This window comes from Trachypithecus francoisi, unplaced genomic scaffold (assembly GCF_009764315.1).
Source record: "Trachypithecus francoisi isolate TF-2019V2 unplaced genomic scaffold, Tfra_2.0 Contig00378, whole genome shotgun sequence".
Lineage (NCBI taxonomy): Eukaryota > Metazoa > Chordata > Mammalia > Primates > Cercopithecidae > Trachypithecus > Trachypithecus francoisi.
This window is the reverse complement of record NW_022680601.1, coordinates 45,540-67,568: the sequence shown is the minus strand read 5'-3', so window position 1 is coordinate 67,568 and position 22,029 is coordinate 45,540. Positions and strand designations below refer to the sequence as shown.

At 38.4% G+C, this 22,029-nt stretch overlaps 1 protein-coding gene across 2 annotated transcripts; it reads right to left on the bottom strand.

The window, feature by feature from the left end:
• On the bottom strand, window positions 1-20,832 carry LOC117083548 (aldo-keto reductase family 1 member C1 homolog). 2 transcript variants are annotated; one of them, XM_033211350.1, is made up of 9 exons: window positions 20,571-20,832; window positions 17,847-18,014; window positions 16,892-17,008; window positions 15,540-15,617; window positions 14,984-15,106; window positions 12,029-12,138; window positions 11,589-11,754; window positions 8,406-8,488; window positions 1-264 (listed from the first exon to the last, which is right to left on the bottom strand). In XM_033211350.1, exons 1-9 carry the CDS (start codon window positions 20,652-20,654, stop codon window positions 222-224), a joined length of 972 nt encoding a protein of 323 aa, XP_033067241.1. In that variant the 5' UTR covers window positions 20,655-20,832; the 3' UTR covers window positions 1-221. The 2 variants fall into 2 exon arrangements, with proteins under 2 accessions (XP_033067241.1, XP_033067245.1); XM_033211354.1 differs by lacking the exons at window positions 1-264; window positions 8,406-8,488; window positions 11,589-11,754; ... (1 more) ...; window positions 14,984-15,106; window positions 15,540-15,617 and adding an exon at window positions 16,264-16,803.
• Between the last annotated feature and the right edge of the window lie 1,197 nt (window positions 20,833-22,029).

Genomic DNA, 22,029 nt, shown 5'->3' with positions numbered 1-22,029 from the left:
AGGTGAAGAATCTTTAGGAGAGAGCATTTAATTTTTTCAAAATGATAAAAAAATTATTGTCTGTCTTTTCTGGCCAATGGGCTTAGCTGTAGCTTGGTGAAGTGGTCAAGCAGGAGAGATTTAACCAGAGACTACGTGTCCAGTCACCAGTATAGAGACATCCTCTGTGTCACCATCCACACGTAGGGCCTTCTGGTAGACTTCATGCAATGCCCTCCATGTTAATATTCATCAGAAAATGGATAATTAGGGGGGCCAGCAAAACTGAAAAGAGAAAAAAAAATGCACTCTCTGAATGGCAATGACTCTGTTACTAGCAGGTAGCACAATGTAGGAAACTGCCACTAGTGTAGATGTTAAGAAGTTCATTTTCTGACTGCTCTAGAATCTGTTTCTTAGTTTAATGAACATAACTTTATTGTATCTGTATTTTCAAAATAATCACTTAATTCTATTCCCCTGCCTGGAACTTAACACATAAAACACACAAAGTGAAATGTTCAAACATATTTCTCTACATCTGTCAACAGAGCAAAGAGATATTCTCACCTTTTCTATTTCAAATTCTCAGTAAAAACAGGAACTCATTCTGCCTTACATTGAAGAGGAATAAGGTAGATATATGCTCATCACTAACAATTTTGAGTGTGACAATTATACTGGTAGCAATAATACTTAATCACTTAACATATTACTACGTGCCTATCATATGCAACACACTTGGTTAGATTCAGAAATGTAAATTGTTGTGTTTGATATAGGGTCCAATATCCAAAGAGCTACAATGCATAAACCATTTTATAGGCAGAAATAACCCAAAATATAAAGACACAGATAAATGACTGCTCACATGTACAGTTACAACTTGTTAATTAGGGAATTGAGCCTATCCTTTGTGATATCCTTACACCAAGAGCAAACACTTGGAAGCTTGCAAGTGGTTTACTCCAGATCATATTTGAATTCTATGAAATAGCACTAGTGATTGATTTTATGATCCTAGAAAACGTTAATTGGTTGTAAAAAATTTCTAATGCTTGCCACTTTTCTTTTTTATGATTTCCTTTTTCATTTTGTATTTTTCTCTAAATAATAAAATGCTACTAATAATATCTACAAATTTTGCGTACTTATGATGTGCCATTGTGCTTGTTTTTTCACACATTATCTCATCATCTCTATTAGTTGTTAAAATCTCCACTGCCATCAGTTACATAACTTCTTTTTTCCCTCATTTTGAGTGACCTTCTATGAATCCTAGAACCTTAGAACATAGAGGAATAGTAAACATCTGTTATTGGTTATAACTTATCTCCAACAATGGTGCTTTTACATCTACACTCTTCATTTGATTTTAAAATTTCTTTATTCTCTGCACTGAGATCTCCATATTGCAGAACATCAAGGCCAAGTGCTCCTATTCACTCCACTAAGACAGAATTTTTGTAGGCAAATGCTGTGTTCGGCTCATGGGAAAAGATGCAAAGGAAAGGAGGGAAAAGGTTTGAAAAGATTGAAAATGCTAAATTGACAGGATCTGGCAAGCAATTCCATGTGAAGGAGGTGGGAATTGGAACTTGGCCCACAAGGTTGGTGGAACTGCCTTTCATCTGGTAAGACATTGTGCAGGTTGAGAAGAACAACATATAAGCACAAATTTGGAAACATCTAATGTGACCACATGGGCAATATCTGCAGCATGGCCACTAGACAGTGATAGAAATGCCATGGAAGGTGCAGATTCAGCAATGATCTTGGCTGTTCTGGAAAGTTCCATGGAGTCAGAGCAGAGGCACAAGTCAACCCACACTGACCCCGGGACACTCTCCCTGCCAGAGAACAGAGCTCTGGAGTGAATCCAGGAGGAGAGGTCCAGAAAGCTCCTGTCTCACCTCTGTCTCACATTGTCCTCTGTGCCCCTGGTGTGGAGGTCACTCTCAACACCGCTGCTACATTCCTCCACTGAAAATAAATTAGGATGGGGGGTGGAGCTAGATGGCCGAATAGGAACAGCTCCAGTCTCCAACTCCCGGCACGAGTGACACAGAAGACCGGTGATTTCTGCATTTTCAACTGAGGTACTGGGGTCATCTCACTAGGGAGTGCCGGACAATTGGTGCTGGTCAGCTGCTGCAGCCTGACCAGCGAGAGCTGAAGCAGGGCGAGGCATCGCCTCACCTGGGAAGCGCAAGGGGGAAGGGAATCCCTTTTCCTAGCCAGGGGAACTCAGACAAACAACACCTGGAAAATCGGGTAACTCCCACCCCAATACTGCGCTTTAAGCAAACGGGCACACCAGGAGAATATATCCCACACCTGGCTGGGAGGGTCCCACGCCCATGGAGCCTCCCTCATTGCTAACACAGCAGTCTGCGGCGATCTATCCACAAGGCAGCAGCGAGGCTGGAGGAGGGGTGCCCGCCATTGCTAAGGCTTAAGTAGGTAAACAAAGCCGCTGGGAAGCTCGAACTGGGTGGAGCTCACAGCAGCTCAAGGAAACCTGCCTGTCTCTGTAGACTCCACCTCTGGGGACAGGGCACAGCTAAAAAAACAACAGGGGAAGCAGCAGAGGACTGTGCAGACGCAAACGACTCTGTCTGACAGCTTTGAAGAGAGCAGTGGATCTCCCAACACAGAGGCTGAGATCTGAGAACGGACAGACTGCCTGCTCAAGTCGGTCTCTGACCCCTGAGTAGCCTAGCTGGGAGACATCCCCCACTAGGGGCAGTCTGATACCCCACATTTCACAGGGTGGAGTACACCCCTGAAAGGAAGCTTCCAAAGTAAGAATCAGACAGGTACACTCACTGTTCAGCAATATTCTATCTTCGGCAACCTCTGCTGCTGATACCCAGGCAAACAGGGTCTGGAGTGGACCTCAAGCAATCTCCAACAGACCTATAGCTGAGGGTCCTGACTGTCAGAAGGAAAACTATCAAACAGGAAGGACACCTATACTGAAACCCCATCAGTACGTCACCATCATCAAAGACCAGAGACAGATAAAAACACAAAGATAGGGAAAAAGCAGGGCAGAAAAGCTGGAAATTCAAAAAATAAGAGCGCATCTCCCCCTGCAAAGGAGCGCAGCCCATCGCCAGCAACGGATCAAAGCTGGTCAGAGAATGACTTTGACGAGATGAGAGAAGAAGGCTTCAGTCCATCAAACCTCTCAGAGCTAAAGGAGGAATTACGTACCCAGCGCAAAGAAACTAAAAATCTTGAAAAAAGAGTGGAAGAATTGACAGCTAGACTAATTAATGCAGAGAAGGTCATAAACGAAATGACAGAGATGAAAACCATGACACAAGAAATACGTGACAAATCCACAAGCTTCAGTAACCGACTCGATCAACTGGAAGAAAGAGTATCAGTGATTGAGGATCAAATGAATGAAATGAAGCGAGAAGAGAAACCAAAATTAAAAAGAAGAAAAAGAAATGAACAAAGCCTGCAAGAAGTATGGGATTATGTAAAAAGACCAAATCTACGTCTGATTGGGGTGCCTGAAAGTGAGGGGGAAAATGGAACCAACTTGGAAAACACTCTTCAGGATATCATCCAGGAGAACTTCCCCAACCTAGTAGGGCAGGCCAACATTCAAATTCAGGAAATACAGAGAACACCACAAAGATACTCCTCCAGAAGAGCAACTCCAAGACACATAATTGCCAGATTCACCAAAGTTGAAATGAAGGAAAAAATCTTAAGGGCAGCCAGAGAGAAAGGTCGGGTTACCCACAAAGGGAAGCCCATCAGAATAACAGCAGACCTCTCGGCAGAAACTCTACAAGCCAGAAGAGAGTGGGGGCCAATATTCAACATTCGTAAAGAAAAGAATTTTAAACCCAGAATTTCATATCCAGCCAAACTAAGTTTCATCAGTGAAGGAGAAATAAAATCCTTTACAGATAAGCAAATGCTTAGAGATTTTGTCACCACCAGGCCTGCCTTACAAGAGATCCTGAAGGAAGCCCTAAACATGGAAAGGAACAACCGGTACCAGCCATTGCAAAAACATGCCAAAATGTAAAGACCATCGAGGCTAGGAAGAAACTGCATCAACTAACGAGCAAAAGACCAGTTAATATCATAATGGCAGGATGAAGTTCACACATAACAATATTAACCTTAAATGTTAATGGACTAAATGCTCCAATTAAAAGACACAGACTGGCAAACTGGATAAAGAGTCAAGACCCATCAGTCTGCTGTATTCAGGAGACCCATCTCACATGCAGAGACATACATAGGCTCAAAATAAAGGGATGGAGGAAGATCTACCAAGCAAATGGAGAACCAAAAAAGCAGGGGTTGCAATCCTAGTCTCTGATAAAACAGACTTTAAACCATCAAAGATCAAAAGAGACAAAGAAGGCCATTACATAATGGTAAAGGGATCAATTCAACAGGAAGAGCTAACTCTCCTAAATATATATGCACCCAATACAGGAGCACCCAGATTCATAAAGCAAGTCCTTAGAGACCTACAAAGAGACTTAGACTCCCATACAATAATAATGGGAGACTTCAACACTCCACTGTCAACATTAGACAGATCAATGAGACAGAAAGTTAACAAGGATATCCAGGAATTGAACTCATCTCTGCACCAAGCGGACCTAATAGACATCTATAGAACTCTCCACCCCAAATCAACAGAATATACATTCTTCTCAGCACCACATCGCACTTATTCCAAAATTGACCACATAATTGGAAGTAAAGCACTCCTCAGCAAATGTACAAGAACAGAAATTATAACAAACTGTCTCTCAGACCACAGTGCAATCAAACTAGAACTCAGGACTAAGAAACTCAATCCAAACCGCTCAATACATGGAAACTGAACAACCTGCTCCTGAATGACTACTGGGTACATAACAAAATGAAGGCAGAAATAAAGATGTTCTTTGAAACCAATGAGAACAAAGATACAACATACCAGAATCTCTGGGACACATTTAAAGCAGTGTGTAGAGGGAAATTTATAGCACTAAATGCCCACAAGAGAAAGCAGGAAAGATCTAAAATTGACACTCTAACATCACAATTAAAAGAACTGGAGAAGCAAGAGCAAACACATTCAAAAGCTAGCAGAAGGCAAGAAATAACTAAGATCAGAGCAGAACTGAAGGAGATAGAGACACAAAAAACCCTCCAAAAAATCAATGAATCCAGGAGTTCGTTTTTTGAAAAAATCAACAAAATTGACAGACCGCTAGCAAGACTAATAAAAAAGAAAAGAGAGAAGAATCAAATAGACGCAATAAAAAATGATAAAGGGGATATCACCACGGACCCCACAGAAATACAAACTACCATCAGAGAATACTATAAACACCTCTACGCAAATCAACTAGAAAATCTAGAAGAAATGGATAATTTCCTGGACACTTACACTCTTCCAAGACAAAACCAGGAAGAAGTTGAATCCCTGAATAGACCAATAGCAGGCTCTGAAATTGAGGCAATAATTAATAGCCTACCCACCAAAAAAAGTCCAGGACCAGATGGATTCACAGCTGAATTCTACCAGAGGTACAAGGAGGAGCTGGTACCATTCCTTCTGAAACTATTCCAATCAATTGAAAAAGAGGGAATCCTCCCTAACTCATTTTATGAGGCCAACATCATCCTGATACCAAAGCCTGGCAGAGACACAACAAAAAAAGAGAATTTTAGACCAATATCCCTGATGAATATCGATGCAAAAATCGTCATTAAAATACTGGCAAACCGGATTCAGCAGCACATCAAAAAGCTTATCCACCATGATCAAGTGGACTTCATCCCTGGGATGCAAGGCTGGTTCAACATTTGCAAATCAATAAACGTAATCCAGCATATAAACAGAACCAAAGACAAGAACCACATGATTATCTCAATAGATGCAGAAAAGGCTTTTGACAAAATTCAACACCCCTTCATGCTAAAAACGCTCAATAAATTTGGTATTCATGGAACGTACCTCAAAATAGTAAGAGCTATTTATGACAAACCCACAGCCAATATCATACTGAATAGGCAAAAACTGGAAAAATTCCCTGTGAAAACTTGCACAAGACAGGGATGCCCTCTCTCACCACTCCTATTCAACATAGTGTTGGAAGTTCTGGCTAGGGCAATCAGGCAAGAGAAAGAAATCAAGGGTATTCAGTTAGGAAAAGAAGAAGTCAAATTGTCCCTGTTTGCAGATGACATGATTGTTTATTTAGAAAACCCCATCGTCTCAGCCCAAAATCTCCTTAAGCTGATAAGCAACTTCAGCAAAGTCTCAGGATACAAAATTAATGTGCAAAAATCACAAGCATTCTTATACACCAGTAACAGACAAGCAGAGAGCCAAATCAGGAATGAACTTCCATTCACAATTGCTTCAAAGAGAATAAAATACCTAGGAATCCAACTTACAAGGGATGTAAAGGACCTCTTCAAGGAGAACTACAAACCACTGCTCAGTAAAATAAAAGAGGACACTAACAAATGGAAGAACATACCATGCTCATGGATAGGAAGAATCAATATTGTGCAAATGGCCATACCACCCAAGGTTATTTATAGATTCAATGCCATCCCCATCAAGCTACCAATGAGTTTCTTCACAGAACTGGAAAAAACGTCTTTAAAGTTCATATGGAACCAAAAAAGAGCCCGCATTGCCAAGACAATTCTAAATCAAAAGAACAAAGCTGGAGGCATCATGCTACCTGACTTCAAACTATACTACAATGCCACAGTAACCAAAACAGCATGGTACTGGTACCAAAACAGAGATATAGACCAATGGAACAGAACAGAGTCCTCAGAAATAATACCACACATCTACAGTCATCTGATCTTTGACAAACCTGAGAGAAACAAGAAATGGGGAAAGGACTCCCCATTTAATAAATGGTGCTGGGAAAATTGGCTAGCCATAAGTAGAAAGCTGAAACTGGATCCTTTCCTTACTCCTTATACGAAAATTAATTCAAGATGGATTAGAGACTTAAATGTTAGACCTAATACCATAAAAACCCTAGAAGAAAACCTAGGTAGTTCCATTCAGGACATAGGCATGGGCAAGGACTTCATGTCTAAAACACCAAAAGCAACGGCAGCAAAAGCCAAAATTGACAAATGGGATATGATTAAACTAAAGAGCTTCTGCACAGCAAAAGAAACTACCATCAGAGTGAACAGGCAACCTACAGAATGGGAGAAAATTTTTGCAATCTACTCATTTGACAAAGGGCTAATATCCAGAATCTACAAAGAACTCAAACAAATTTACAAGAAAAAAACAAACAGCCCCATCAAAAAGTGGGCAAAGGACATGAACAGATATTTCTCAAAGGAAGACATTCATACAGCCAACAGACACATGAAAAAATGCTCATCATCACTGGCCATCAGAGAAATGCAAATCAAAATCACAATGAGATACCATCTCACACCAGTTAGAATGGCAAACATTAAAAAGTCAGGCAACAACAGGTGCTGGAGAGGATGTGGAGAAATAGGAACACTTTTACACTGTTGGTGGGATTGTAAACTAGTTCAACCATTATGGAAAACAGTATGGTGATTCCTCAAGGATCTAGAACTAGATGTACCATATGACCCAGCCATCCCACTACTGGGTCTATACCCAAAGGATTATAAATCATGCTGCTATAAAGACACATGCACACGTATGTTTATTGCGGCACTATTCACAATAGCAAAGACTTGGAATCAACCCAAATGTCCATCTGTGACAGACTGGATTAAGAAAATGTGGCACATATACACCATGGAATATTATGCAGCCATAAAAAAGGATGAGTTTGTATCCTTTGTGGGGACATGGATGCAGCTGGAAACCATCATTCTTATAGCAAACTAACACAAGAACAGAAAACCAAACACCACATATTCTCACTCATAGGTGGGAACTGAACAATGAGATCACTTGGACTCGGGAAGGGGAACATCACACACCGGGGCCTATCATGGGGAGGGGGGAGGGGGGAGGGATTGCATTGGAAGTTATACCTGATATAAATGATGAATTGAGGGGTGCTGACGAATTGATGGGTGCAGCACACCAACATGGCACAAGTATACATATGTAACAAACCTGCACATTATACACATGTACCCTAGAACTTAAAGTATGATAAAAAAAAAAAAGACATAAATAGAAACAACAAAAAGTTAAAAAGCAGGGGACAAAGCTAAGATGAGTTTTTATTAGTTTTCTTTTCACTTGTTTGTATATACAAAGTGTGATATGTTCATCTTAATTTCAATGAAACATATTAATGTACCAAATTCTGGATTCCAATAAAATACTAATAAAATATTAATAAAAACTGGGACTACCACCTAATAAAAAAAAAAGAAAATAAATTAGGACACCTATCACCAAAATTACTTACATATCAAGGCTCAAATATCGTATATTTCTGTCTAGGCCATCTATGGCTTTCATGTCCTCTGAAGTCAACTGGAATTCAAACACCTATCAAAGTAATAGAAAACTTTAATTATTTTTAGATTACATCATTGCCAACTGGGAACCACCAAGTACGTCAGACAGTAGGGTGCAGAGACAATACTTCAAAGATCGATACGTTTCCAAAATTTATGAAAGACCTCTCTAAACACTCAAGGGGTCAATGAAAATCAGACGAAGAGTAAGCAGAAATTCATTCCGAGATAAAAGTATTTTGAAACTGCACAACACTGCAGACAAAGAGAATATCTCAAAAGATGCTGAAGAAGAAACAGAGCTGACATTGTGCCCACATGATAGGGTCATGTACCTAGAAGACCCACAAGAATCTAGAGGCAAATTTTGTAATGTCTAGCATAATTTAGTAGGTTTGATGAATAATGTTGAATATCTATCTCTCCAATGCACAGGTATAATAGGAAAAATTAGTTTTCAACATGACTCAGGCCTATAATTGACTAAATATTAATGATTTCACATTAAAAAAGCATGGGTAGTCACTGCATAAATTTGGGAGACTCTAAATATCAAAAAGGTGTCACTCTTTCTAATACATTAAATCAAATAAGCATATAAATCAATAGGGAAACTGAAGGAATAATACAGAAAATGAGAGAAAGAGTAAAAAATAACCGCAATGTAACACTTGATGAATCTAGGTAAGAGGATGTGTTGCATTATTCTTTTAATATTTCTATGAACATTTCTAATATTGGAAAATCCACAAAACAAAATGAAAAGTTATCAAAAACTTATAATTATCAGTAATGGAGAAAGTTATGAAATTAATGTTATATTTATTAAAATACCATTTATTAATAAGTGGGAAATTAATATTATGATCATGGATTGGAAATCTCTATATTGCCAAAGATTTCATTCTCTCCACCTTGATCTGCAGGCTTATTACAACGTCAAGAAGAGACTAAAACATTTATTTGCTTGCGGAAGTTAATGAGATGATTCAAAATTTTCAATAACACATTAGTCAAGAATAGCTAAGATATTATTAAATAAATGAAGAAGTTAGAAAAATATTTGTAACATATTGGAAGTGAAACTTACTTTTTAACATCATAGTACAGAAAAGTAAATAAGTTAATTGAAGAGGGAAGAGAGGCCAGATAATTGTTCATGGAAATTTCATATACGATACAGGTAGAAAATCAAGTTATGTGAGCAAATGTGAACTTTTCAATAACTGTTGGTGGGAAATTTTGCTAAAAATTCAAAAATTAGGTATGCATGTTTGGATCCTTATTTCATATAGTATTTAAAAAGTCAGTCCCATTTGAATTAACCAAATTTATAAGGAAAGAATATTAATAATTTTGTAAGATAACACAGTAAAATATTGTGATAGTCCCAATATAGGATAAGACACAAAATTCACCAACCACAAGAAAGAGGCATGAAAAATGAGTCTACATGAAGGATAGAAACTTTTGTTTGTGAAAACATAACCACAGAGAATATGACAACACAGGTAAAATTTGGAAGACGTTATTTCAAGAATACATTCAAGTCCCTAAAGAATTAATATCCAGAATAAATACATATATATGTGGTTTCTAATTAATTTAACATATATAACACATGTCATATATATATCTATGTATACTAGATGAATTAAAGAACATACACACATGTATAAATACTGATAATTTCCACAGTCTTTCATAACATTTCCTTTTTGTTTTGTCAGTTTTCTAATGTCTAAAAATATTTTTAAAATCATATAGTGAATGCCATTACCTAGATTCATCTATTGTTTCATTGTCATTTTTTACTTTCTTTCTCATTCTCTGTGTCATTATTTCAGAGTATCCTATGGGTTTCTACACTGATTTTACTTAAGGTTTTAGAAAATAGTGACATATACATATATGTGATATATGTCATATATACGACATAGGATTTACAATATATATATACCATATATGATGCATATTTCATGTATCTATATATAACTAATTAGAAAACAAACATATGTATGTATTTGGATATTCTCTAGAGACTTGGATGTATTCTTGAGAATATATGAAATAATACATCAATTTAGATATATTCATATTCATACATATACTTATTAATATATTATTTCACACATATCATATAACTGATAGATTAATTAGGAACATGCCCTCTAACAATCACATGTCCCTGTATCCACTTGCTTGGTTATATGAATTTCCAGCTCCTTCCAATAAGAGGTGGTGTGTATTTCCTCACCCCTTGAGTCTGAACTATCCTATAACTTGTATTAGGTGATAGAATTTCCCAGAAGCAATGGTTGGCAGCTCTGAGCCTAGACATGAAAAGGCTTTGCACGTGTCCACTCACTGCCTTAGGGTCGTGCCCAGTTCCATGACGAACCCTGGGCTGGATGGCTGGAGGATAAAGAACTGCATGGGAGAGGGGGGCGCTCAGACAGTTGCCCCATGGACATCCTGAAGCAGAGCTGCCTCACTGCTGTGCACACACATGAGAGCCCGGCCAGGAACAGAAGGACTGGACTGAGTTCAGGCTGAGCCCAGGCTAATTTTCTAACCATGGAATCTTGAGCTCAACAAATGCTTTTGCATTAAGCCTTTGTGTTAACTGGGTTTGGCTTATAACCTTAGATGTTGGAATAAATATGGTCTCCTACACATAAAAATAAAGACGAACAACCACCTCATTAAAAAAAAGGCAGAGTTAAACAAACAATTCACAAAGACAAAATTCTAAGAGAATAAATATAAGGAATTTATACTACATAAATATACAAAAAAAATTCACGATGATTTGGAGACTAAAAAACATCTAATCAAACACCTCATTATAGAAAATAAAGAAAAGGACATATCCCTAACAGAGGGATATGGATATCACTGAGTTAATGCTAATTCAAATCTCTGGTTTTGATCCCATCCTATTTCTCTCCACCTGTGTTGCCTCTCCTGTGCCAGAGTAGAAGAAATCCTTATGATGTACACAAAGAGTTCATGCATAGGAAATACAGGGGAAATGGAGCTGGCCCAAGGGTGTCCCGAGAGCCTTACAAGAAGCACACGTGTGAAGGACACTGTGCAGCAGTCCTGAGGCCCACAGCCCGGCTCCTCACCTTCATGTTCTCCCTGATTCGCTGCTCACTGAAGCTCTTGGCCAGGACCACAACGCCACGCTGCAGCTGGTAGCGCAGGGCAATCAGGGCTGGGGTTCGCTTGTGCTTTTTTGCCAAGGCACAAAGGACTGGGTCCTCCAAGAGAACTGGGGAGTTCTGGTCCACCCTGGAAGGAAAGGCAGAAATGCTGAAGTCCTGAGGCTGGGGATACAGTTTGTTAGGCGGCTCCCTAAACAGACTAAGGCGTCCACTCTGCACCAGAGCTGCTCACGTGAGGCCCCTGAACAGCAGCCTCAGCATCAGCTGGGATCTTGTCAGAAATGCAAATTCTTCCCTCACCCCAAGTCAGCTGTGAGTGAACTCCAGGAAACAGCATGAGCTAATTAAATTTTCTGAAATCGAAACAATGTTTTACATAAAATTCCTGTTGCTCTTATTACCACGGTTTTTCTCGATGGGATCCCAGAGCACTATAGGCAACCAGAACAATGTCTTTTGACTTGCAGAAATCCAGCAGTTTTCTCTGGTTGAGGTAAGGATGACATTCCACCTGCAGATGAGCAAGATGCAAAAGCATCAGATAATCCAAAAGTCATATTAATATTAAAATGACCAAAGTAAAAGAAGCCGAATAATATAGAGCATTAAATTCGAACTGAGAATATTATTGTCAAGAAATGATCTTTTTCATAAAAATAAATTTTATGCCCCTCTCTCCTAAGAAAATCGAAATGCTATTTCTGAGCACAAGCAACTCTACGAACCCTATCCTGGTTTCTCCCTAACTCTGACCACTAGAAGGAGACACGGCCAATTTCAGAGCTGGGATGAAGTAAGATTCTTTGAGCTTTGGGCATCATATCGTGCCAGAAATCAAGAATTTGTTCAAAGAGTCATGAGAGCAGGTCTGAAAGACAAAAGAACTAGATTCCTAATTAATAACCAAAATGTATACATATATATGTATGCTTTCTAATTCATCTAACATATTTTATACATATCATATATGCCATCTATGAGATACATATATATCCATATATAATGGATGAACTAGAAAACATACATATATGTATAAATACTGATAATTTTAACAATCTTTCATTACTTTTCCTTTTTGTATGATGGATTTGTATGGTGACATCTCAAATGTCACCAGTGGGTTTCCTATGAAACAAGTGCTTTGTCTTTTAGACCTACCCTCAGGAGTCTTTGATCAAATTCTTCTTTCATATATATATATACATACACACACACATATACATACATACATATATACCTACTGAGTAGACATGAGCATTGAAAAATAAGTAAAATGAATTAAAAAGCATAGGATAAAAATCCATGAGTCTATAGTAATTAGTGAGAGAATGAGAAAAAGAACACAAATATTTGTCTACTCTGATGGTGGTCATTATAGTAATTACATTCTCAATACATTGCTAATTGAAGGAAGAAGTTAATTTTTACCCTGACTTAGAGGAATAATAGTATATTATTTTTACTTGCTGAGAAATTACTTTTAGTTAAATGTCAGGTAAGAATAGTTAAACAAGTGGTTGAAATTGTAAATTATTATGTAAAAACACCAAGGAAATAACAAAGAAGAAAACAGAAATACAATACAAAAAAGTTCAAATCACTGATGTATACTCAATCATATGTGAAAATGTGTCATGGGAATATGACTACTTCTGTTGAGAATTAGCTCCCAGCAGATTACTAGTAATTGTTCAAGAGAAAACATGTATTAAAACAATAGATGTGACCATTGTTAGATTAACCAAGTTTTTAAAACTAGCTTCACCAATAGTGGGGCAATCTGTGATTGTATGCAGTCTAGTGTGGTGTGGTTTGAAAAACACGGCATGATAAAAACATTTTCTTGCCCCAAAGATTTAAATCAATGTAATAAAATACTCACATCTAACTTTTAATTTACAGAAACTTTCAACAACTGGGAAAAACAAGTTAACTGATATCAAAATACAACAATATAAAAACAATTGAATTCTGGTTAAAAAAAGAAGAGCCACAAAAGATATTTTGATTAAACAATGGAAAATTCAAATATGGACTGGATACCAAATGACGTGAGGGCACTGTAGATGATGTTCTTAGATACAGTAATGACACTGTAACTGGGAGAATATCTTCATTCCTGTGACATGCTTGGAGAGATCTCCAGGGGTCAATTGTCATCTTTACAATTTACTTTGAAGAGGTTCTAGAAACATTATATGTATTTATGCAAATATACCCCATATAACACTGCAAAATGTTAGTAATTTTGAACATAAATGGTAACATGGGCCTCCAGTAGTATTTTTATCAAATTTTTGGAAAGTTTGAAAATTGCCATATTAAAATATTGGGGAACTACTAGTATTAAAACCACATTAATTTCTCATTGCTTTTATGTAATTATCATGGCACCATATCATTATACCAAATTCACACATTTTATACATTATGTATTTCCACTGTTGATTTTTACTCATTAACTCTAAATTTTTAAAAATGAAATAAAACAAAAAAGTATAAGGTACTGGGAAAGGTGTGGTGATTTTAATGCTGAAATGTGTGTAACATTTGGGGGTAGTCAATTTGATCAAGAAGGCCTGGAATCATCAATCAGGATGCAAGGAAAAGATGGAATTATGTCTAGGCTATGAAAGAACCATGCACAGAATAGATGTGTTTAAGCAGCTGATTGCATGACAGACTCCAAAGAACAGCAGCAGACTAGGAGCGGGGCAGTCATTGGTCAGCTCGATGTTCTCCTGAACCTTCCTCAGTGTTGATTTCATCCACTGTGAACAGATATCTCCATAAACATGTCAGTTTCTCTTTCTACCATGGATGACCTTCATTGTCTGCAGATAATTTTTAGTGTATCTATGCCCTTGGTCAAGGAGTGTGAAAGCAGAGATACCAAGAGGCACTGAGACATCTGAACCCCATGGAAATCCCTAGTATTTCTCTTCTCTTGCTCTTACTCTCTCCTTATGTACTGCTCATTCCATCTTTTCATGGCTTCATATCTATGCACAATTTCCTCCAAATCAACTTGACCCATCCACTCTCTGGTCATCTTTCATAGCTTAGGGGTAAGTCCACCTTTCCCTGAATCTAATTGACAATCCTTGGCCTCCTTGATTGAACTGATTTCCTCTAAATATAACTCACAATTCAGCATCAAAGTTGCAACACCTTTCCATAAGACTTTTCTAAGCTGGGTACCAGTAGGAGCCCTCTATGCCCTTCTAGACAGAGGCTTTGCTCTCTAGAATCTTCTCTTTTACAAAGATAAGTGGGACTAAATGAATGGATACTTGGCAATAGGACAGAAAGAGGGGCATGAAGAGCAGAAAAGACAGGAGGCTGAGGGTGCTCACCTGGTTGCAGACAGGTTTGTACTTGAGCCCTGGCTTATTGAGGATCATTTCCAGCTGCCTGCGGTTGAAGTTGGACACCCCGATGGACTTGGCCAATCCTGCATCTTTACATTTCTCCATGGCCTGGGAAAAAGGAATTATGTAGTCGACTGAAGATCAAGATAAATGTAACGTAGAATTGTGAAAGCAACAACTGTGTAGATATGACAATCGACTAGCTAGCCGTGATTCTTAAAAGGGAGAAAATAAATGAGAAAATTGGGGAGGAAGATAGTGATTGCAAGAGTAAGGATTTCTGTTTCCTCCTTAGGAAACTGGAGAGTCTAGTGCACAGGCAAGGAAAGAAATCCCAGTCCTCCTTACCCCCAACTCTTCTCCTCCACTTCTCTCTTTTGTATGCCTGTCATTTCTTTTTCTTCACTGCTCACAAAACTACCTTTGTAAAGCTCCTAAGGTTTTGATCCAATGGTGCGTTTTCCATTCTTGTACTTGGAAGATAGGAACCAGATGTCTCCTATCTCATCTTTCTTATCTGTGCTCTCCTCCAAGCACTCACCTCCCACGTAGCACAGAGATCCACTGTGTCAAATAGTAGTTTTCCATTTTCATCTTTTGGGATTAGTTCCTCACCTGGCTGAAGTAGAAGCAGTCAATTTAGTGATGTCACAAATCAATTTCTCCACATAAATTTCCCCACACATAGCCATGCTCTGAGGTACATTTAAGGACACTAATCCTCCGTGATGTAGGTGATGCAATGCTCCTGAGAGTGATATGTACAAAGTGTGCTACATATGAAGGTATAAGGAATGTCTTCAGGAGACAGACTTCCTCTAATCTCTTATAACTATTATATGTATAAATAAATACCATCTTTCTGGTTGGTAATGGAGTGTCATCATTGACTTACATTACTTTCTTCTGCTCCTATAATTTTCTCTGTGGCAATACCTCTCTTCAACTGCAAAAGACCTTGATATCCAGGAATAAAGGATTGTACTTTTGACCCAGATGCCACTATCAGAGTTCTTTATCTCCCTGAACATGTGATGTTCCATGGACAGGACCATGAACCAATCATGGTCCATGGAGGTGTTTTCAAGGCTAGTTTGGAAGTTGGGAGATGCACAGGAGCTCACAGTAATAACCATGAGCCTGAAAGTGCTCCAAAGCCATAAATGCCACCAATGAAAAAGGTTGGAACAAATATTTAAAAAGCTTTTTGTAATAAAGCAGAGATAAGGATGGAGAAAGGATACATTTTTAGAGATTTTATCAAATTCTTAATGTAGCCATGGCTTTGACTTCCCATTTTTATATCTAATACACCTTGCATTAACTAGTCTGAGTAGTTTTCTGTAACCTTAAAACAAAAGTTATGAATGACACAAGAATTCATGGCTAAGCAAAAATAAAAACTCCAGTGTGAAAAAAGAGGAAGCAGAAGCAACAAGGTTTTCCATGAAGGTTTGTAGTTTAAGACACACCCGGACTGAATTCTTGCCCCTTGAAAAGATGCAAGAAGATGGAAACTCATTGTTCACCCTACGTGCAACAGCTTTTCTGGACACCACAACTTCATGAAACTCTGTGTCTGTGAACATCCCAAGAGGTGAACTCAGGAGTCATAACTAAGACCTTGTGCCTTCAACGAGATGATTGTCACTTCCTCAAGTTTTTGAGGCAGAGGCTTTGAGGATTCTGCACTCTTTTCTTGTACACATGCATCACAGAAGTATGGATTCAAAATGTATTCAATAGAAAGGGAATTAGGAGTTATGTTTAGGGCTCTTCTTCCATGTTATAATCCCTATGTCCTCCTAAGAAAATGCTTAGTTCAAATATCCATGAAAACAACATTTATGATGACAACAAAAGTGAAATCAATTTGATCACAAAGCTGCCTACCTTTACAGACACTGGAAAATGAATAAGATAGAGGTCAACATAGTCCAATTGAAGATTTTTCAGTGACCTTTCCAAGGCTGGTCGGACCAACTCTGGTCGATGGGAATTGCTCCAAAGCTGCAGAGGTGAGAGAAAGGAAGTTGTGTAATGAAAACTTGAGCCAATTTTACTAGTTTGCTCCACCTAATATTTAGACATTTTCTACTACTTCACAACTAATGACCACAGGCAAACTTATTCTCTCTCTTCTTGTGATGACTTTTGTTCTGCCATATCCTGATGAACTTTGTAATATGTTGGATATATTGTTAGTACATATATTGAATGAAAGAGTGAAATTACTCAAAGGGTAAAAATTGTTATCAAATCATAAGCATACCCATTATCTGAATTATCTTTGGTATGTTTTACAACACGTTAGTAGTGTAATTATTTCATCTATTCAGCCCAATGGGCAAGACTAAGTATCTTTGAGGTTGAGAAGCATAGGAAGCAAACACAGTTTTTAATATGTCAACTTGGGCTGGACACAATTTGAGACAATGTAGGCATTATTATTTAATACTCACAGAGCTTGCTTATATTGCTTTCTCTCTCTGTATGATCAACATAATAATGGAAACTGAGAATCGTAACAAATGTAAGAAACTCACCCAGGAGGTAAGTAATAAGATAATATGATTAGGATTCTTTCTGATTCTATATTCTATGTTAAACCATACTGATCTGTGCTGAGCTCAGAAAGGCACTTTGATCATGAATTGGAACACTGCAAAGATGAGAAAGTCATCTTCATTTCCTGCTTTTGATTGTAGTTTTACTACATGAATAATTGTGAATAAATTGAAATAAATAAGCACAATTCACCCTCAACTATGGATCCAGTCATAGAATTGCCACCTCCACACAATCACCATAAACACATGTGCACACAAGCTCATCATAGGCACAGTACCTTTGAAGTGTAGAATATGTCTTCTCTCTTCACACTGCCGTCTGCAATCTTGCTTCGGATGGCCAGTCCAACCTGCGCCTCATTATTGTATAAATGAGCAGAATCAATATGGCGGAACCCAGCTTCTATTGCCAATTTGGTGGCCTCTAGAGCTTTACTTTTAGGAACCTGGGGGAGCAACCAAAGGTAGTATTTTCTGACTAATGTGCCTGAGGGTTAGTTCAGGCACAAGCAGCGACCTTCACAAAAATCACCTTTTCCTCCTTTCTTGGATGAGTTCTATACGTAGAATCATAAGTCCATCCCAGTCAGCCTGGGTCTTTCCCAGTTAGTAATAAAGGTTGGGCATAGCAGGAACTTCTGCAGTCCCAGAAAATCACTGCTTGATCACTAACTTGGAAGTGTCCCCAAAATAATTTCAGGTTCAGTGATTTTGTTTGAAAAAATTAACAGGACGCAACCTATAGTTATAGATATAATCTTAATTATTTTTAGTATGGTGAAATTAACACGAGGAATGGCCGGGCTCGGTGTCTCACGCCTGTAATCCCAGCACTTTGGGAGGCCGAGGCGGGTGGATCATGAGGTCAGGAGACCGAGACCACCCTGGCTAACACGGTGAAACCCCGTCTCTACTAAAAACACAAAAAAACTAGCCGGGCGTGGTGGCGGTGCCTGTAGTCCCAGCTACTGGGGAGGCTGAGGCAGAAGAATGGCATGAACCCGGGAGGTGGAGTTTTCAGTGAGCCGAGATCGCACCATTGCACTCCAGTCTGGGCGACATAGCGAGACTCCATCTCAAAAAGAAGGAAAGGAAGAAGAAAAGGGAAAGAAAGAAAGAGGGAGAGAGAGAGAGAAAGAGAGAAAGAAAGGAAGGAGGGAGGGAGGAAGGGAGGGAAGAAAGGAATGAAGGAAGGAAGGAAGGGAGGAGGGAGGAAGGAAGGAAGGAAGGAGGAAGGAAGGAAGGAAGGAAGGAAAAGAGAGAAGGGGAAATAGCCACATGGAAGTAATTATGAAGGAATACAGTGTAAGTTCCTGTGATTCCTCTCCCACCATGTTGCTGCACAGAACGCACTGACTTTATCCAGCATCATATTTTTTCAATGTATGTGAACTGTTGTCAACAAGAGATGCTCTCTACATACTCCATTAATAAGATTTTGTCTGGGATTGCTTACGTTGACTCACTCTGCCTACCAGACACAACACTTCCAGTCCCCAAAAGAAAGCAGGTGCATAGAAACTCCACAGTTTACATAAACTGTTACGTAGAACCACCATTCTTATCAGCTAGGAAATAGTTAGAAATCCACCTTATCTGATACCAGCAGGTTTATACTGGAAACAGACCTGTCTATGGATAGCAGTCTATTACGTTAAGTCTTTTCTAACCAGTCTTTGGCCATTCTGTCTGCATGACAGAACTAAATACTAGTAGTAAAGATGTATACACTAAAGATATTGATTTGTATATATAAGAAATAGACTGCAGGGAGTAAGTGATTAGCAAAATGGGGTTCAGCTCCATAAATTCAAGGCAAGTCTTTTAGGAAACATATGATTGCAGTGAAAGTTACAATTATTGACTTACATAACAAATGTGGATACAGATTTGAAAGTATATCTTTTAAATGACAAAAACAGAAACAAAGCAAACTGTTTTCCTATCTTAAAAGTATTTCTGAGGCTTTCTTTTTCCCACAGAATTACAAGGAACTAGATACTGGGTCTCACAGCCCACTCCTCATATCATCCTTGACCATTTCTTTGTTGTGCGAGCACTCAAAGGCTCACCAAGGGTGGAGTTTCAGTGGTGTTCTCATCTTTACTTCCTCTCCGTGACAATTTATATTAAAGTAAACCACTCCTGTCAGTGGCCTTCAAAATGTCCCTTTGTAAATCCTTATATCGTATAGATGAGAAATGTGAGACTCAAATTTTATATAACTAGTCCCTATTCACACACATTGTATTCCCACGACAGTCTTGAGATACAAGTTTTCTTCCAGTGTAGAAAGAGCTAAGCCTAGAAAATAAAATCTATTCCATTAATTTTCTTGTCAGAGAAACAAGAAATGTCTCTGTTACAGTATTTTTATACCAATCTGACCCATATTAACAAAGACAAAGAATTTAAACTTCCCTTGTTAGGTTTTACTTTTTTTTTTTTTCTTAAAATGAGGATATTTTATCGTTTCAGGTAATTTTCCCAGAGCTGAGAGTAGCACATGGGAAATTCTCTTTAGTCCAGCTCTAGTATTACAGTTTGGTGCACGAGGCTGCCCAACAGAACAGTGATACTCTCCCAACAGATTTCATGCAATCCGTCTCCACTAACTTTTGCCATTAATATTCCTCTGAATTGTGTCTTCTTGGAAGAAGTAAATATCTGTTCAACTATACAAAGAAACAGAGAAACCACTCCCATTGCAATCAATCTTCAAGAGACGGAGCAGGCAGGCCGTGTTCTTTCTGCTGAGTTTTATAGACTCTGACAAGCTGTGAAACAAACATAAACAGAAGACAAAACAGTGCCCCAAATAAGCAGTAGATGACCCTGTGACCAGACTGCATTGCAGAACAAAGACTGACGTTTAAAGGGAAGTCATGCAGAGTAACTTGGGAACACAAGCCTGATAACTTGGTCAGCTTCCACTTACTCTAGCTTCCACTTACTCTAGCTTTGCTCCTTTAAACTCTCAACACTAAAAACATTAGTATTACCTCTGCAGGCGCATAGGTGCCAAATCCCAGGACAGGCATGAAGTGACCATCATTCAGCTTCACACACTGATGTTTCAAATCCATTTCTGTCACTGGCCTGGTTGGCAAATGTATCTTTCTTCCTCCCTCACAGGCTATAAGAGCAATGAGCAGGCAACGCCCCTGGACACACTGTCTGCTTGTTAACCAATGGCATGTGAGAGGAGGGACAGAGGCAGTCTTACATAAGCTATGATAAAAATTGAATCCAGTTCAACTGCTTCTTATCTAAGAAAATTCCTAAGTAAATTATTATGTAGTTATGATACACTCATTAATTTCTCTCTGCAGTATTTTTGCTATTTAAAATCTCTATTTATGAGACATAAATTATTCAAAGAGATTTGTAGAACAAATTGTGAGTTTACATAAGACTATAGAAACCTCCAGCTACAAAGCTCTTTTTTGTTTGTTCCATGGTGATGTTCCTTCTGTATTTTGCATTATTTGAAATGATTAATTTTCATTTTTCTCTCTCTCACACAGTTTAAAGGAATAACTAATGAGCATTTCATTAAAATATTGCCCTCAATTAAAAATTAAAGTTAATTTTATTTATTTATTTATTTTTTGAAATGCAGTCTCGCTCTGTCGCCCAGGCTGGAGTGCAGTGGCACATTCTCGGCTCACTGCAAGCTCTGCCTCCCGGTTCACAACATTCTCCTGCCTCAGCCTCCCAAGTAGCTGGGACTACAGTCACCCGCCACCACGCCCGGCTAATTGTTTTGTATTTTTATTAGAGACGGGGTCTCACTGTGTTAGCCAGGATGGTCTCAATCTCTTGACCTCGTGATCTGCCCGCCTCGGCCTCCCAAAGTTCTGGGATTACAGGCATGAGCCACTGTGCCTGGCCTAAAGTTAAAAGTTTTAAATGCATTACTGTTTTCATCAGCAAATTTATTATTTCTTTTTTATTAGCCTTGTAAGAGAAATATCCCTTCCTGATCAAGGTGCAGTCCTGATAAAGTTGTAATCCTGATGTGGGTGTAAATGAAAAATAAAATTTGATGTGGTTTTATTGGAGGATTTCTTATTAACAGCTTTTGGACTTTGGATATAATTTGTAATATGTAAACTGTGCCTTATCTTATTTGTCTTTTCCAGCTAGTTTTATAAGTTACTACCAAAAAGTAACAAGCCAAAAACTGGATAACTATTAGATACACTTTATAATATTGTTAAACATTATTCATAAAGAAAAACTGGTAACTAATGACATATAAACTGGTGAATAATCCTCACATGGGATAATTTTTACTTTATCCTCCCTGTGGAGGGCAGGTTAGAACATGAATGTAATTTGCACGATGCATGATTCACATCTTGTAGTCACAACCTGCAGTGCCCTGATTGCTTCTGTTGGCTTTTTCATAAAACAAAGAGAAATGGAAACATAGGTAAATTGTTATACATTGACATA

Bases quoted from the DNA above. Each gene is read 5' to 3' on its own strand.
- LOC117083548 (XM_033211350.1), bottom strand. From the start codon at position 20,654: ATGGATTTGAAACATCAGTGTGTGAAGCTGAATGATGGTCACTTCATG. The intron at 18,015-20,570 runs GTAATACTAATG...TTGCTCCCCCAG, and splicing joins GCACCTATGCGCCTGCAGAG to GTTCCTAAAAGTAAAGCTCT. The intron at 8,489-11,588 runs GTGAGGAGCCGG...TTACTTTGATAG, and splicing joins GAATCAGGGAGAACATGAAG to GTGTTTGAATTCCAGTTGAC.